At 38.7% G+C, this 19,635-nt stretch overlaps 1 protein-coding gene across 2 annotated transcripts in view; it reads right to left on the minus strand.

Annotated features, from left to right (window-relative positions):
- Positions 1-19,635, minus strand: part of SMAP1 (small ArfGAP 1) — a 93,694-nt gene that overhangs the window by 63,027 nt on the left and 11,032 nt on the right. For both annotated transcript variants that reach the window (XM_065833576.2, XM_065833575.2), the window contains exons 2-3: positions 3,058-3,191; positions 2,299-2,384 (exon numbers count right to left, since the gene is read on the minus strand). In XM_065833576.2, coding sequence (XP_065689648.2) covers positions 2,299-2,384; positions 3,058-3,191 — 220 coding nt within the window. The remainder of the gene's footprint in view (positions 1-2,298; positions 2,385-3,057; positions 3,192-19,635) is intronic.

A 19,635-nucleotide genomic window follows, 5' to 3' on the forward strand; every position in this document is an offset into this window, starting at 1 on the left:
TATAATCTCAGTGGGAGGAGACAGAGAAAGGGAGTTAAGTTTTTTCCATGTTTTGGGGCTGTTACTGGATAACTGTATTAAATTATAACTAATTCAGAAGTAAACAGAAGAGATGAAAAACTTGTTATAAAATACCTTTACACAACGTATTTGTTCTTCAAATAAAGTCTTAAGTTATTTTCAAAAATTCACTTGACAAAATAAATGTCCATCCGAAAATGTGTTCTATTATGTTTTGGCTGCTTCGGTTTGGGTGTTAGATATTTTAGTTCTTTTGCATAAATATTTCCCTATTTTTAGCAGTTTCACAGAATGTACACTTGATATTTGAGACAATCAGAAAGTTCCAATTCAAAACTTATTAACACGGAATCATAAGTATTTACATTTCATAGGGTTTAATTTTTCAGGATGCTATTACACTAGGGTATTAAGTTGTGTATTTTGAAAAAATATGCACTTTAGTTGCTATCCCACTTCAATATGTGTGAACTTTTCAGACCACGTCTACATTTCTTTAGATCAGTAAACTTCAGCGTTCTTGTTAACAAAATAATTTAAAGCAATCTCAACAGAGGTTTTAAGTGGTGAGTAAAATGAAGAGACAAAAAAAAACTATTTAATCTACCCTCAGGAAAAAAAACAATTTTCAAACACAAAGCTAAAGCTGACATACAAAAAACCACCACGATGATACCGATAATACACAATGCTGGTTTTGTAGTGATACAAAGAGCAAAGAGGAAAAGCAAAAAAGCCCATAACACAACAGCTTGTCATGAATGCCAAGCAGGTAAGTAACTGCCAAAGTTACGGAGGAACTGACAAATAAAATAGAAAATGTTGGCATCTTCTCTCCTGGCACTCTATTTTTAATAAAGAGAAGACATGCAATAAAACATATTCAGTTGACCAGGTCCACTACTTAGAAACTGACAACTGTTCAAAAGGCTATAGAGTTACTTCAAGGTATACAGTATCAACAAAATTATTTTTTTGAAAGTCTAAAAATGATCTGACAAGAGAAGCTTCAGGTAAAGCATGATTGCTTCTCCTGCAATACCACCAGGGAATTCAAGTTATCTGCAGTAAAAACAAAATATGCATCTTCAAGACCCACTTTTGAGTAAGCTTTAGTCAAAGTATTCCAGTCTCATGGCTGAAATAAAGTTCTAGAATATTACTGCTGGAATACTGCAGTGCTGTCTGGTTCCACTGACTTTTTTCTCATGCGTATGTATGTTTAATTTAAAACCTATTGGAATATGAAGAAACATTATCTGTTTTGCTCAACTGCATTTTATTATGAGTGCAACCCTTCCAAAAAAAAAAAAAATCTTCCGCACATAGCATATGGAGCATCGTACCCAATAAACAGAAGAACTAAAATCACTTTTTGATATAGAAGGAGAAAATTCAGATCCAGTTATGACTAAGTCCGCTTATCAGCCTTCGTTGCCTGTATCATCATCAGGCTATGAGAGCTAAGGAAGGATTCAGCTCACTTAACAGTAGGTGTTCAGAGTCTCATTATAGTGAAAACGTTCCAGTAAGATCAGGTGAAGCAAATCCTACCTGTGGAGAAAGACCACTAAATCAGGAGGTAATACAAATCTAAATTAATGCCATTACACATTATCCTAACGATTCAAAAGAGGTATTTTTTGAGGAAAGCTATTTATTGGCAGTGGAAATTTTTTCTTTCAACCCTCCCCTTCCAGATATGTGGTGATAACCACACACCAAAACAAGTAAGTGGCGGCTGTCAGAGAGGTTTGGTTTATTTTGATATTCCCATCCTAGTCATCTGTCCTCACACACTTCATAGAATGTATACACTTCAACTCAAAAAAATGACAGAATACTTAATCTAGAGGAAGAGATCCATATTTCACTTGAGTAAGACCCAATGGCTTATTTTACTTTACCATTCAGCTCATTATTTCCTGTTCAAATGCTTCAAACTTCAGCTGGCAGTTACTCAAGATAAAGACAAAATATTCAAGAGCTCTCCAGTATCACTCTAACTTCCTACATATAGGGAATTTATCAAGTCATCTCTTCTGAAAGCAAAAATAAATGGGGCTTGCCAGATCTCATTACAAAGTAGATTTGCTATAACTGAAGCAATTTAAGCCTTTTCTGAATCATTCCCAACTTCTACTGTCATTTCTTATACAACAATATCAATGAAATAAATAAGGTGAGCTGCCAAACACAGCAGTTCCTTGAAGCAGTCATAACATCTAAATTGCATTAGAAGTCATTTCAATGTGAAAGCTAAAACAAAAAGGATACTGATCTGTTTGAGGTCTTCGGAAGTTCTCTGGTAGATTAGCTTCATAGAGTAGCCTTGCTTTAGTATTTCCCATTTCCTGCATGCACTAAGGAGAAGCGGTAGAAAACAGTTAGATTGCGTCCTTCGATACTTTAAATCCTGGAACAGTCAGAATGCTGTTGGTGTGCTTGAATGACACTGCACATTTTTAATTTGGAGACCTCTATTGCTACACGTGTTGGGAGATGCTCCCGGGGCACGGGACGGCTGCCTGCCAAGACTTGCTGGACAAAAGCTGACAACACGGGTGCTGTTTACAGCATAAACCAACCCACCCAGGGAAGGATCAGCTTTCGTCTCTCAGGATGGCTCTTCAGACCAGGAGAAATAGAAGTAAGAAAACTTGTTTGGCAGTAGAAATAGGCTTCAGTCTGGAATATACCTAGAGAAGTCAGTACTTGGTATACCTAAAGAATGTAATGCAGAATCAGACAAATGTGCGAATGCAGTATACCGCACTGTCCCCTACTGCAAAGGAAGAGACAACATATTTTCTACAGATACAAGGAAGCAGCAGCTTTCAGAGTCCCCATAGCAAGGTACAATACATCTAAAATAATACAGAAAAGAACTTAAATTCATTACAGTAGAAATGTAATGCATTAAAAACTACTTCAATTGTAAAGTATTTAAGTTGCGGCATCATGAAAAACTCCAATCATTTCAAAAGGACTCCTGGCATTTCCTCCAAATTGAAAATATAGTTTAAGATATCTTACCTGTATTTGCTCCGGTGTCCACTGGTCCAAGTTGACAGACTTGACCCTTGATATATGGACCCCAAGATTTCGATGTATTCCAGCACATCTGATGCAAATAAAAACACCGGTGTTCCAAGAGGCCCATCTTGGACCTAAGGAGAATGGAGAAAAAAAATCAGTTATTTTTAAAATTCCATATCCTGTGAAGATTTTCTTTGGCATAATTCTATACTGACAACAGGAATAAACAAGTCTGAATAACGACTCACAGCTGTTTCTCTAGGATAACTAGTTACTTCTAACAATCTCCATTGTTAGCAATTTTACCTACTGCTTACTACTTTTAAGTAATGTCACACAGCATTTGAGTTAGCCAGAATAACCTAGGAAGTAATATATTGTGTCCACATTCCCCCCCCAAAAAAATGCAAACAAACTTTAGAAAGTTGGCTTTCTAATAAAAACAAGATTTTTCTTACATCTTAATTAACCCTTACAGCTATGCATCAGATGCAAGCATCAGCAGAAATCAGTAGCTGTTGTTAATTTTTCTCCAATTAAATGCTGCCTAAGACATGCATCTGTAGCTAATTTGAAATTAGGTGCAGGGCAATCTAATGCTAATGTAACAAATCCTTTAATACCTCATACAGCACAGACCTTACAACAGTAGCATCCAAACTCTCAGGGAATGATTATACAGAGATTTGCAAAACCAACTGATGAAAATATCCATGACTAGGAATGGTGGAAAACCAAATACATTCAGTACCCTTGCTTCCTAAACTACAGTAAGAGTTGCCATTCATAGCCCAATGAATTTTCCTGCAGAATCTGGTTAATTTATGAACCTTACTATTGCTTCTCAGCAGTGTTGGCATGTTGAGACAGACCTAAAGTCCACTGGCCTGCACTCCCACAGTGACACCTGGGATGTTTGACTTGAAGTTAACACACAGTCTCAAATTAAACACACTTACTTATATAATTTTTTTCCAGCTCTGTACAACATCACTGTTAAAGGCACTGTTTTAAAGTACATCTAGTTCTCAACTCTAAGGAGTTCACATATTCAATAATTAACAATCAAAAGCAAGAAGGCGCATTGAAGAGCTGGAAAATGATTATTATTTTCCACCTTTGTATGACAGATGTGCACCTAGTTCACCCATGCAACTGCAGCATTTTGTCTTTCAATATTAATGTACTGCACATATACTTTCCTGGGGCCTAGAAAATAACTTTATGCCTCCCTCTCCTGATTTTTAGCTTATGATTGAGTTGGGTTGACCCCAGCCAAACTCCCACAGAGCTGCTTACCCACATTCCTCTCCTGCAGGACAGGGAGAAAACAGGAGAAAAATGAGATGACTTGCAGATTTAGATAACAGTTATAATAAGGGAAGCCAAAACTACACATAAACAAACAAACAAAAAAAAAGTACAAAAAGGATTTCTTCACTGCTTCCCATCCGCTGGCAGGTGTTCATCCACAATACTTGCTTTGCAAGACACCACCATAACCAAGAATGTCCCTTCTTCCTCCTCCTTTCCTTGAGCATTTATTGCTGAATACAACATCATACGGTATGGAATGATCAGAGTCAGCAGCTGTCCCAGCTGTGTCTCCTCCCAATTTCCTGCTCACCCACCCCTAGCCTACCCATCTATGGGGTGCAGAACAGTAGAAAGAAAAGACCTGATAATGTCCATGCACTATCAGTGTGTTCAGTAATAGCCAAAACAGAGAAGCAGCAGAAATCCTTTTGGTTAGACTCTGCTCTTTTGAACTGGTATTCAAAAATCCCAAGACACATTCACAGCTCCCCCAGATTTGTGGCAAGAAGTCTTCTTCTTACTAGTGAAAATACTGGCTATACTGTGGGTAGCCACCTTGCTTCTAATTTGTCTTGTTCAAGATCTCAAGAAGTCAGACCATCTGACATCCATTGCTTGACCTTTAAGACTAAAATGATAAAGATGACTGGCTGTTTTCAAAGTGCATGCTACCATCATAAAATTAGGTTTCAGGGGTCAAGAGATCTAACAGTTATTCATTAAAACTAATACACTATTTCCCACATGGAACTTATATGTTAAAACTTCTACTTGTCAGGTAAGAATGAACAGTTGTTTGCAATGTGTGTCTAAAATAGTTCAACAAGCAACCTGTTGACCTGCTTCCTCTCCCCCTGAATAAAACAAAATGCTCACCCTGTTCTTACAGACTGCGTAGATCTATAGTACAGGAAGATTCCACTTACTACTTTAAGTTTTAGTGCTCCAGGATAGAGTTTTGCAGGCCATTTGCTACAAGATCTTTATGAAGTTTCAGCTAAAATAGCACACCAGAAGTCCCTTAATCAAAACACCTCCTTAGCCACTCCATTGTTGACAAAGTCCCTCAGCGTCTACAATGGCTTACAATGCAGCCATGACGGTTCAGAAACTAAAAGGTAAGGCAAGGTCTTGCATGCCCAACAGCTTCTCCAGTTTTTCTCCCAAACTATAACTTACAGGTGTGCCTTCTCAAGAGGGAAACCAGTTTTGATCAGGTTACTATAGGGACAGGAGGTGTTTATCTGTAATCCATACGCTGCCCATATTTTTATCCTGCAGTGTTCACACAGCCACTATCAACTTTTTACCACAACAGAGTTTGTACACATCACAAGTTTCCTGTTCTTCAGGTTGTTCCTCAGCTACAACACTGCAGATAGGCAGGTTCTCCATTAATGACACAAGACTGGAATGAGGGCTTGACATGACTGAAGTCTGTCTTCATAAATGCAGAGGGAGATCATTAACTTTGTAGTTTAATATTTTAACTTAAAATTTTGTTAACAGAAAGATAGATCATAACACTACTTATGAATTACGTGGTGTTCTCCTGGAAAAGGACAGTTTCATATTTTCTCAGAAGCTCAGATTTCATTAATTTGTACTTATTTCTGAAATAACTTAGGGAAATCAAATATATATTTAAGCAATACGGTAACAAACCTGAGGCCAGACAAAAATGTTCACATGCAATCTCTGAATTTATTTCAGATTAATGACAATTTGCAATATTAAACATTTCAAATGAAAAATGTTTTAGTTAATGCAGATCTATTACAGCCACAGTTAAGTAGAAGGCAAAAGAAGTTACAAAATAATATTTTCCGTGTAGGCATCAAACCAGCTGTGCTTGACTTAATCAAACAGTCAATTAAAGCTTAGTCTTAAACCTTCCTGTGTGAGAAATGTTTAACAGTAATTTGGACTGATTCAACAAACAATTTACAGTTATCTCAATTTGGTATTAAGTCAGGATTCTTATTTCTGTACACAGGAAATACTTAGCACTTAATAGAAGAATTTGCAGATTTAATTGGGTCATTAAAGATACATCTGTTTTTCCTCAGCAAAATTTGCAAAAGCAGCCTAATTTATTTGCTGCATATATTTTGCTAGCCAAATAAGAAGACAGACTTTTGGCTTCAGAAATGAAGGCTGGACATTTAGAATCTTGCTGACTGCTATTTTATGCTACTTAAAATACTTCTACATGTCATAGTGTTATCTTACCTATCAAGAACTGCATTATACAGTGCAACTCTAATCAACCAATATTAACATGAAATACTCTTTGATGTGCTTTAATACAATCATAGTTTTACTATTTTGAAAGCCATTTGAATACAAGTTTTTTACTAGAACAGCTGAGCTTCACTTCAGGAGCTTGCTGCACCACTATCAGTGCACCAGACTAATATTAAAATACATGTCAAGTAATTTCTTCAGTCATTTAAGATACAGATAACTGCTTAAACATATTTTTGGCCTCTTTCATCTTTTTCTAAAGTTAATTCAAGGAAAAAAGCTGTAAGACTTGTGACCAATGTTTAAACTATGCTATATAGTACAATAGTATGAAGTCCCTGAAATATTGGATGAATCATGGAATAAACTTCAGCAACCCAAAGACAGATCGCTGCTTCCAAGATGAAAATCTCTTTTTTTTTTCTTCAATCTAAATTTCTCTCTCTTTTCTATCTTTGTCTACTGATTTCGCTTACATTTCTGTTTCAGTTCTTAATAGGTATAAAGGTAAGGTCAGCTGTGAAGGTGTGTGCTATTTTCCAGAAAAATTACCAAGACAAGATTTTGAATGCATAAGGTCATTCTTGTGAACATCTGCCAACCTTCCTCGGGATGGTCTGACATTAACAATTTAAGCAACCTTTAAAATAACTTATCCGGAATAACAACCCACAAGCTTTCTTGCGCATATTTAGTCTTATTGGCAACCGTGATTCAGTCGCTTTCATAAAAAGCAATGAGTAAGTTTTTATTTGAAATTTAAACACAGCACAAGTGCCAACTTCTTGTGAGAGCTAAACAGAAGGATGGATTTGAGCTGTCATACAGCTTCACACAAACTGATTTGGAATTGTGGCTATTACATGTTAGATGGAGGGCACCCAAGCAACACTTCCTGATGTACTGGGCCTGCCTTGGATGGAGTTCCCTTTCCTCCTATCAACCCATACAGAGCTGTGATTTGGATTTGCAGCTAAAACGGTGCTGCTGCTGCTAAGACTAAAGCCTTGGCTGCTGCTGGGCAGTGTCTGCCCAGAGCCAAGGGTTTCTGTCCAACCCCCACCCAGTAGGCAGGGGGTGGGCAAGAGCCTGGGAGGGGACACAGCCAGGGACAGCACACCCCGACCCAGCAAAGGGACATCCCAAACCACATGACATTGTGCTCAGCGACAAAAACTGGGGGAAAGAAGGCGGAGGAAGGGGGGACATTTGTGTTTATGGCATTTGCTTTCCCAAGCAACCCTTACACATGCTGACAGCTGCTTCCCAGGACATAGCTGGACGTCTGCCTGCTGATGGAAAGCAGTAAATGAATTTCTCTTTTGGTTTCACCTGCAGGAGCAGTTTTTGCTTTCCTTATTATCCTGTCATGATCTCGAGTCACAAGTCTTCCCACCTCCTTCTGTTTTCTCCCCAGTCCACCGAAGAGGGGAGCACACCAGAGGCAAAGAGGGTGTTTGGCTGCTCACAGGGGTCAACCCACCACATCTGCTACATTAGTTCACATTCAGGAACTGTGTATCAAGTTTTGAATAGAAACTAGAATTGAATTAGATGCACAGAAACAGCACGAATTGTTAAATACTTAAGAGTATTTAAATTGTTTTTTATTAGATCCCATTGAGACCCTAAGAATGAAAGAAATATGTAGCCACAAGACACACATTTCCTGGTATGTTTTTAAGCTTTTAGAATTGCTAGGTAACTTGTGAATTTAAGAAACAACCTGAAGAGAGCATTTTCCAGTTACAGTAGAGTTCCATGCCAGTATAGTTATTGTACATAACATTCTCCCTACTTGTAGAAATATCTACAGCTACTAAAAAACCAAGAACATTTCAAAAACTGACTTCAGCTGTTTAAAACTTAAACAACAAAAAGCTTGAAAGCAATTTACATAATTTTAGAGACAAACCTTCCCATAAGTCAATTTCAAGACAATTTTTAAATCACTGAAAAAGTTATCCATCTTAACATGACATTATTTTACTTTAAAATGGACTTCAAAGTGTGAATGTTGTGAAAAAGGCATTATTTTTACATATTCTCCAGTGAGGTGAAAACTTTTCTCCCAACATATTTCCATTTTTTTCCATTTATTCCCCAAACTTGCCCCTCTTCAAGATATCATTTTTATAAGATATTTCTCTTCTGTATCATTTAAACTGGACTAGTACTAGTGCTTAATGTGTGTGCATACACTTTGATATATCCCTTTCCTCAACATCCCCATAACTCATTCAGTTAGGCTGTATGTTCTACTCCATTATATTAGAAAGCTGTTTGAAGAAGCTGCAATAAACATTCACAGCACTGCTGATCCACCTTGCTAATGTGCTTATAGCTGATACAACTGACTTTTCCAAAGGAAATACAAGACAAAGCAGGTCAGTTTTTAGAAGTCTGAGGTTTAAGGTTTATTCCAAACTGCTCGAGTTTTATTTTGCAGCAGCAGATGCATAGTACTCTATCAGGTATAAAACAAGGCTTACATGATACAGCTCATTTAAGATGCTGAGGAAAAAATACTTTTATCTGTATTACAAAATATGAAAGCCTCATATACTAACGGTATATGAATCCGAGCAGTCAATACAGTGTGAAACACTGCTTTAGCCTCCGTTTGATTAGTTTGTATAAAAATCCTTTAACTGCTTTAAACATCTCAGTCAACACTCCATCCTCTACTCAGCTTCTACCTGCAGTAAGAAATTAGTGGGAAAGGTTATACACTACCAGACAGGACTGGGCAGGAGCAGGAGTACCTGTCACACAAACATGTTAAAAATAGGCAGATAGGTAGGCAGATAGGTAGGCAGATAGGTAGGCAGATAGGTAGGCAGATAGGTAGGCAGATAGGTAGGCAGATAGGTAGGCAGATAGGTAGGCAGATAGGTAGGCAGATAGGTAGGCAGATAGGTAGGCAGATAGGTAGGCAGATAGGTAGGCAGATAGGTAGGCAGATAGGTAGGCAGATAGGTAGGCAGATAGGTAGGCAGATAGGTAGGCAGATAGGTAGGCAGATAGGTAGGCAGATAGGTAGGCAGATAGGTAGGCAGATAGGTAGGCAGATAGGTAGGCAGATAGGTAGGCAGATAGGTAGGCAGATAGGCAGGCAGATAAAAATGGCATTTGAGACCAGAACAAACTCAAAAGAGGCAAAAGGAAACAAAACTACTGGGATATGACAGAATTGGGAGTTGTCCACAAAGGAGCAAGTATAAGATTATTGCAGATATAAGATTATTACAAAGTAGGAGAACAATGATGGTTGCATCCCTTACCACAATAATTCAGAATTTCCGCCCCTCCATCAGTCCACTACCATCTGTTTAGCTTACTGTAACTGCAGGTTAATATTGAAGCACTTATTTTGTTGCAACATTGGTGCTGCCCACTCTTACTAAACATCTCAATCTACAGAGAGCAAACAGAGGTCAGAATTGGGGTAAAAAGAGCGAGCACACAGCCTTTCCATTTTGGATTTGCTGTCAAAGGGAAGGGTGACTATTTTACATCTCAGCAAACTGCTCTGAACCTTTTACACTACGTGCATAAAACCAATTAGCCAGGAGACCAATAAGTTTGAGACAAAGTTTTAAATGAAGAAAGCTTCTCAGGACTAAATTTAAATAAGGTTTGCATTACAGAGGTACATAAAAACAAAATTAGCCTTCACTCTACATTCCTGCAGTTACCAATTAGCAATTCTACAAAGAAGGGAGCCAAGTATTACATACAACAGAGTACCAACTGCTTTGCATCTCAATATAGCCTGCAGCAAACTTATCTTGGGCCAACATCTTCAAAGACTTCTGATAGACTACAGTTCTTCCTTTCACTCAGCTGCACCCTGCCTGTCCTTTGACCATAAAGCAAAGTGAAGTTACTTCAATTCTCTTCTGATTCCCCAAATTCTGTTTCTGGTTGACAGACTTTATTTGTCAAATAACTGGCTCCATCTTGTGGAAAACAGAATTAACTACAAGAAAATCTACGCGTCTCTTCTGACTCATCCTAAATGGTTGCTAGCCAGTTCCTAAATACTACAATTTTCTGGCCAAAGACTTACTAAAAGCCTCAGTGGCTGCATCAGTACAAGCATGTCCATGCAGTGCCTACTGTCTCTGCATTAGTCTCCCACACAAGTCATATTGCACAAGTGTTCTGCTACTCAATATTTCAACCAGCTTACCAAAGAATATTTTCCAGAAACATCTGTAATTTCTCCAAACTGAGGTAAAGACCATTAACAGAAGACAAGCACTCATATGTCAGATACGGAGAAGACAAGGAAAACAAGTAAACAGCAGTTTCAGTTTGTGTAATTCAACACAAGAACTCGGTAACACAAACCAGTCCCTCATCCAGTGAGTACCCAGGGAAGAACAAAAGAACAAGGCAGAACTACAGTGATTCCTCCAAGTTCCTCTCATCAAAACATAACAAACTAGAGACAGTGATTACATCAAGGTAACACTAAAACACTCAAAAGCAATACATTTTCAGTCTAATCCTGCTGCTTCAAAGACCATCGCATACTAACTTCATTGGAGGCTGCTCAGCTCTCCCCTCAAAAAGTAGAATCGCATCCACCATCTCCAACCATTTTTGATTCACAGACTTTCAGACTGTCCAAAAAAAAAAAAATCCAACAACAAAACACACCCCCCAACACAAAAAGCTTTATTACAATGTTAATTATGTCCACTGAATCAGACTTTGTGAATTAAAGAACAAATCTTAGAATAAAAAAACTCGCAGATCTTATGTAAAGATTGTGAAGCAAAGGAAACTGCAAGAACCACAGTAGAAGAATCTTCTTTTCTCAAATGTTCTTCAAGGTCCTTGAACCTTTAGTCTTTTGAGACTACTGATACGGGACTGTTTACCCATCACTTGATCCACTGAATTAGTTTCTGATTAAGCAGAACAAATAGCCTGAAGCACATTCTTGTGTCACATCTAGTTCCCCACAGTAAGCTTGATTCCTTTTCCATTACAGCAGAAGAGGCTTCCTTGCTTTATCTCCATATCCAAAGACGAGGAAAACCATGCAAATACAGTCTTAACCTGCTTTTCAGATGTCAAACAACTATGCAGCAAAATTCAGTTTTATATAAACAAACCTGACAGAAGGCGCAGCTTAAACACACCTCTAGTTTTCAGAAGTCTCTTACAGCTGTCTTAGTAAGCCTGCGTTTTGATAATCATGGTCAGAACCTGAGACCTTAAAATTCACATTAAAAAAAAGTGTGTGGGGAGTTCAAATGAGAGGGGCTGTTTCAGCAGTTTTAAATAAAATCAAACTCAAAACCATTAAGTTGCACTGAGGGTACGTAATTCAAGCAACTAAACACACTGTTCCAGAGTCCAGCTTGATAACAGCTGAGATTTGTGTGGTTCAAGGTATATCGCATGAACAGGGGAAAGACAAGCCTTAGAAGCATCACTTGGCTATTTTTAGCCAGTGTCTGGTAAGTGGTATAGAGTTTCAGGGACAGAATTCCTCCAAGTTTGTCTTTTCCATCTGGATAACCATTTTCAATCGAAGTCACCAACAAATCCATTAAGCTCAGTCCTATTCGTAACTCCGAAGAGGCCGTGTAGAAGTATTCTGAATGAAACTCTTCCCCTGCACAACCCATCTCACCTCTACAAGTCACAGAAATAAGTATTGACCAGTTTCAACTATTCCTTCAGCTCACTGATCCATTTCCTTCAATAGCATCAATAATTGCTGGAAGTGTTTCAAAGGAATTGTGAGAGCATCCTTATTTCAATGGCTGTGTAAAGCCTTAACTAGAAAGGAAGTACAGTGACATCAATGTTCTTTCAGTTCTATGTTTAAGCCACAAAATTAAGTGGCCAGATTGATAACTACTTTAATTCTGAAATACATTTAAGTCATATAACATTTCAAACATCAAAAGCCTTATACAGGAAGCTAAATCAGAAATATGAAAAAAAATGCTGTTTGCAAATCAGAGGACTAGTTATTCACAGCTATTAGAGATATACAGGTAACATCAATTTATTCTTAAGATGAAGAGTCTTTTTCTTGTCTAACAGCCATTTGGCACAAGCAATCTTGTAAGGTGACAAAGTGAAAGAATTAAAGTTTTTTGGCCTTATTGACAAACAGCCAGTTATTAAAAATCTGAGTTTTGACTGAATAGGATTGTGAGAAGATAAGTTTATTTTTCCAAACTAAAAAAACCATAATTTTATCAAACATTAGGTGATGATGACATGATGCAAATGCTAAGTTGTTAGATAAATAAAACACAATAGTTAGAGTTCACTGTGAAGATACATACAAATTTTGTTGATGACTCTTCATGTAAAGTAATATTAAAAGGAGATCAAGAATGGCATTTGGGCATTTGTTCCCCCAAATGTCACCAAGTCCTCCTATTAATCTTATTTCACAGAATCATAGAATGTTGGGGATTGGAATGGGCCTCAAAAGATCATCTAGTCCAATTCCCCTGCCAGAGCAGGAACACCTAGATGAGGTTACACAGGAAGGCATCCAGGTAGGTTTTGAATGTCTCCAGAGAAGGAGACTCTACTAAATGACTATGTGGAAGGTGTTCTGTTTAATCATAAAAACACTGATTTTTTTTAATTCAAACATCAGTTTAACTCAGTGTTTTGCATGTAAACTTCCTTTAGAACAATTTTCCAAAGTTTGTATTTCTGACTTGGAAGTATTTCACACCACAGATTTCCTGAACCATCTTAACACTGCCCAGGCAAGTGGGATCATAACCCACTACTGAACTGTCAGAGAGCAGCTCCTGATCCTTGGCTGGCAACCGTGCCTGCCACCTTCAGGCTTCGTTACCTAGAGTGTATGTATATGTATATTTTTGTGCATAGTATATGCAAGAATACATGGGACACAGAATACATATATTGCCACAGCACCACTACCAGCCTTGCAGGACACCAGCCCACTACAGCACACCCTTTGGAAAGCAAAGTCACTGCCCTAAGAATCACAAATGTCAGAGGTGCCAACCCTGGCGCATTCAATAAGCTAACAGCTTCAGAAATCACATTTCAATTTGGCTAAGGAGTAGTGCTCTAATTTTATCCTGCCTGTTCTCTCATAAAGAGAAAGACTGCTTGTGTCAGAGTTCAAGCTGCAAGAATAAGGTATGCAAGCTATCATCTCCTGCTAGCAGCATTTGGTACCTTCTAAAAAAGACAAGGTTACGTAGCATATTACAGCATTAGTAGGAAGCTTCTGGACCTGATCTTGACTGCCATTTTTCCCTTGTCAGCAAGGACTGCTAAAAGGCTCACTGTTTTAAGTGTACAATTTATATTTGTTTTATATGCAGAAATAAAAGGAAAACTGGCAAACAGTGAGGTCTTACAAAATGTTTTCGTAAGTTGCAAGCTAAGCATCAAGTAAAAGTATCACTAATAAGAATGTAGCAAGAGCCCCCATGCATAGCCAGGCACAGGATAAAGGTTATACAAGCATCTGCTGCAAAAAAAAAAAAAAATCAATCTTCACCCAGCAATTAAAGTTCTTCCTTTAAAGATGTCAAAAACATCAGAAATAAGATTTGTTTGCAAGACGGGTTTATAATTTAGCCTGTTTGCCATAAACAAGAATGAAAGGTTACCTTTCTCTACCAGAGAGAAATTATCTAGTAATTGCATGAATCAGCTTCCCTTTAACATTTTTGCTCAAATACAGTTGAAGAGACTCTTAAGTAAACACTCGCCAAACCATACATCCTCCGTGCAGCCCTCAGTGACTCTGGAGATGCTCTCCCTCATACATTCTGTTTTACAAAACAGGCAAATGCATCTCCACAACATCTCCCACATTAATCTATATTTGAAAAAGATGCAAAAAGAAACCAGAGATCTTGTCTGTAGACAAGAAACAGAGCGTCAAAGTTCAGTTTCTGGACTGTAGAAATACACTGAAAACACCTGTAAAGGCTAGCCAGTTAGTTTCTTATGCCAATCTCCTCCATCATACTGGTTTGTGCTGGGACAGAGTTTTTTTTCTTCATAGCAGCCCATATGGCACTGCTTTCGATCCGTGATCAAAACAGTGTTGATAACACACCAGCGTTTTAATTATTACTCAGCAGCGCTTGCACAGCATCTAGGTCTTTTTTGCTTCTCAGACTGCCCAGTCACTGAGGAGGCTGGGGGTGCACAAGCGGGAAGGGGGTGCAGCCCGGAGAGCTGACCCCAACTGATCAAAGGGATATTCCACACCATATGAGTCATGCTCAGTATATAAAGTTGAAGGAAAAAGGAGGAAGGGGGGAACATTCAGAGTGATGGCATCTGTCTTCTCAAGGAACTCTTACAGATGATGGAGCCTGGCTTTCCTAGAGGTGGCTGAACACCTGCCTGACAATGGGAGGTAGCGGATTAATTCTTTGTTTTGCTTTGCTTGCACATATGGCTTTTGCTTTACCTAGTAAACTGTCTTCATCTCAACCCATGAGCCTTCTCACTTTCACCCTTCCAATTCTCTCATCTATTGGCAGGGGAGGTCAAAGCAAGCAGTTGTGTGGGGTTTAGCTGCTTACTGGGATTAACCCAAGGCCTCCACATTCACTGCAGAGACCTATTCACCTACTTTCCTCCCCTATATACTGTCCTCCCTAACTTCCTCTGTGGGTTAAATAGACCAGACTAAGCAGATTTTAAGCCCTTACCTACAGAAAGCTTATCTGCCCACCCCCAAACACTGATATATCACAGCCCTCTGGCACAGGAATGCCCTAACATGCAAATGCAACTCTATTCTTGGATGATCCCAGAGTTTTACTGGAACAATATTCTTAATCTTCAGAGTTGCACCTTCTGTGGACCTCGGGGTATAAGCTTAAGACCACGGGAAAGAACGGGCTGAAGAGGACAGACAGAATCAAGTCTTCCCTCCACTTTAAATTCCAGTAGCATGAAAACAAATCCTCCCCACAAATCCCCAGGACTCACATATCAGCCCAGCTGTACCCCAACACCGTACTCTCCCAAAGTCTCAGCAAACAGCTCAGACTTTGGAATGCTTCAATACTCATCCCAGTAGCTGGGTGTGGTCAAATCCCCAAAACGTGCATGCTCTGTGAGATGTTTAACACCTGCTCTTTAAAACATACAGTTATTGTATTTCTTTAGTCAGTGAATTAAAACTATAAAATAATTTAGGTGTGAATGAACCTCTGAAGGTCATTTAGGCTAACTTGATGCTCCAATCAGATCTAATTAGACCAGGCTGCTCAGGGCCTTGTTAATTTGTCTTGAACACCTCTAATTTATGTTCCACCACCTCTGTGAGGAAAACTTGGTCCAGTATTTGATCACTTTACAGTCTAAAAAAAAAGGAAATAACTTGGTGTCCAATCAGAATGTATCATGCCACAAAAGGCCTAAATGTGCTTTGTATTTGTCTAAAGGCATCTGCTTCCTTCCTGAAACTATGTTGGTATCCTCTGAGATTATACTAAATTAAATATAATTCAAGTTAACACAATTAAGCAGTCCAGGATGGCAGACCATCATCAACACTCAGACATGAGCTACATGTGACTGAGAAAGGAAGAACACATTTACTTTTAGGTAGTGTTCTTCAGAGCTGTTTTAACTAGATTTGTGTTAGAAAAAAAAAACACAAACAATTTACTCTTCATTTTTTTCAAAGTTATTTTTCCAAAATTATTGCTGCTACCTGTAGTTATAAGATGTTGCAGCTGTAAAATATTTTTCCTCAAAATATCATGCGCTTCAGAGGATAGGAAGAGAAATTGAATACAATACCAAAGTATTCAGCTGTACTTAGTCTGGAATACAGAATTAAGAGCAAGTGTTCAGGGTGAAATTAAGGTTGACTGAGAAGTATCAAGTCTCAAAATGTACTCCTAAAATGTTGCACGTGATCTTGAATCTGCTGTATTTTTTGAAGTCTCATTTGAAACCAAATGCTTAACAGAATCTTTTCTGCTGTAAAAACATATTTTTAGAATAACCTTTTTAAACAGGAATTCCATGAGTAGCCAAACTCCATGAAAAGTGGACAAGACAAGCATAGAGGGGCATTTAACACCACTTCTTTCAGTGGCTTCTTGCTGTGGGCTGCAGAACATGCAGAAGAGTGAACCAGTACTTCAAAATCTTTATTAAGGAGAACAATAGTTACTTTTTACTTCAAACACACAAGAAATCCTCAGCAGCTGTGGTTGGTTAACACTGGCTGGCCACCACATGCCCACCAAGGGGGGAGAAAATAAGATTAAAAAAACATCACAGTTCAAGATACAAGCAGTTTAATAAAGAAAACCAAAGGCTGTATGCAGAAGCAAAAGAAAAACATTTATTCTCTACTTCCTATCAGCAAGCAATGTCCACTTCCCAGGAAACAGGGACTCAGTACCCACAGTGGTTGCTCTGCAACCTTTTAACAATGAATGCTTCTCTTAGGTTTTATTGCTGAGCACAACATAATATGGTACGGAATAGCCCTTTGGTCAGTTTGGGTCAGCTGTCCTGACTCTGTCCCCTCCCAGTCTCTTGCCTACTGCCAGCCTTGGGGGGAGGCTGGAGCACCAGCCTTGAGGGTGGGCCAGCACTGCTCAGCAACAGCTAACAGGGCTGTGTTATCAACACCCTTCTAGCTACAAAGCACAGTACTATGAGGGCTGCTATGGGCAAAGTTCGAGTTAACGTCAACCCAGCCAGACCCAACACAGCAGTTCACTGTATTTAAAGTTGAGAATAACCCACCTAAGTATCACTTGACAATGAGAACGAATATCAAAAAGTCTACACTTGGTGTGCTATTGGTGTCTCTGTGTTTAACCACTGCTTAGGAGGGGAGCTCAAATGCACAAGCACATTTCTGCTGAAGATATAAAGGGTGAAAATTGCCATGTTTGAAGGGATGTTTTTGCCATCATCTACAGGTAACAGGCAACTGAATAAATACCCCTTATATACATACCCTAATGGGTCCCTATATTTAAAAGCATCGTTATTTATTGATACACCGGTTGCTTCTAGAAACTGTTGTGAATTACAAATTTAAACCCAAGTGATTTAAACACACATTACAAGGAGCTTTTTTAAAATGATCAATCAATTTCAGTTGCCACTCACTGCCATGTTTTGAATCCACCTGCAAGTTCAGCTGTATTCAAGAACAGTAGGTTACACACAAAGAATTGCTTCCATCTTCTTTTGTAGAAATCCTATAGGATTACTGTTGCCTTCAATCCTGCTAGTGAAGCCTTGTACTATGAAGGTTTATCCATTTTCATTCAAGCACTTCAGTAAAATTACATTATAGATCCTTGTTCCCTCCTCCTTAAAAAGGAGGTAGTACACAAGAAGAGTATGGCAATCAATAGCCAAACATGGAATACGAGAGCCCTTAGCCATGCAAGAGGGACAGTTCCCTGCTTTTCATCAATTTATCAATTTTCTTACACAAAATCAGAGCCAGGCAAAGCTTTGAGAAACAGACTGCTCTTTTACCAAATCACAGCTGCAAAGTTGGTTGCTTGGCAACGTTGCCTCCAAATACCACACTGACACAAACTGAGCTACAAAATCTTTACCTCTTCTTCAGCCATGGTCTACAAGTAGATACCTTTCCTCGACAGATACAAGGTGCTACTGACAGCCTCGGTTTACCAATACAGGCAGCACATTGTGCAGTTTTCACTTTGCCCATAAAAATTATCACCATCTTCATAAGCTACAGAATTAGTGCTGGCTATATCCACATGCACCACAGACTTGCAGCACTGGGATGTCCTCTGAACCTCCAAGATCTTGAACACAACAGCATCTGGCTCTTCTGGTCAGAGGAACACAGATCAACTCATAAGTATTTCGGACAGTCTGGAAACAAACAGGAACTCGGGTTCTCTTGACTGAGTCAAGTTGAATAGCACCAAGCAGAAACTCCTTGACAGTATGTACTCAGACATAAAAGTTTCACCTACTGGAATGCAACAAGTGATCAAGACAAGAGAGCAGAAGATAAATAAATTAGCATTGTACCATATAATCAGAGTCTGCTGTAAACAAAGATGAATACAGAATAGGTATCCATTCAAATCTAGGTTTGTCACATTTTCATTGAGAAATTAAAGCATTTGTCAGCAAATGGCTTTTTGTGAAGCCATTCAACAGAATGTAAAGAGAATAATTTTGCTCAAGCTGTCAAAACGTTAATCAGGTAAGAGGTCAAAATGGCAGGAGAACGTCAATCTGTAGTAGTTTCTGCTTTGCCTCAGTCTTCCAGGGAAGATAATTTTTAGTCATAATATAGAGTTCCAACCTGTAGTTTTAAGATCTAGAGATTTCTCACATCAGAGACTCTAGTTCTAAGCAACTTTCTACCAGCTCTAGTAGGCAGTTTAAATTGTGAAGTATTCTCCTAGCTAGACTGAAACAGCATTTCAGTCAAACAGAAGGTATCAGTAACCTTTCTACGTAGCCTCTCAATGCCCACTTGCCCCAAATGGCAAGACTTGGTCCTTTTTACCTCTGGATGCACAAAACACGGCAAGATTTCTGTATCAGCTATTTCAGAAAACATCAAGATGCTACTACAGTCTGTATTTACTGCTGTTTAATCACTTTCCTTTCTCATAAAGGACCTCAACTTTATTTAAAGAATCTACTTTTAATCTTTGTAGGCAGATGCTTGCACTGCGCAGGGGACAAACTTAAATGGTATCTGCCATGGGACTCCATACCAGCTTTTAAGTGATGCAGCAGCTGAATTGGATCTGAAGTAGTTCAGACTGGAAGGGACCCCTGAAGATCATCTAGTCCAATTCCCCCTGCTCAGAGCAAACTACAGCAGGCTGCTCAGGGCTGTTCCCAGTCAGGTTTTGCTTGTCTCCAGGGACGGAGACTCCACGGCCTTTCCAGGTAACCTACTTCAATATGGAACCTCTCCTAAAGTAAAAAAAAGTTTATTATGCTTCAGTAGAATTTCTTATGTTTCGATTTGTG

This window comes from Patagioenas fasciata, chromosome 3 (genome assembly GCF_037038585.1).
Source record: "Patagioenas fasciata isolate bPatFas1 chromosome 3, bPatFas1.hap1, whole genome shotgun sequence".
NCBI lineage: Eukaryota > Metazoa > Chordata > Aves > Columbiformes > Columbidae > Patagioenas > Patagioenas fasciata.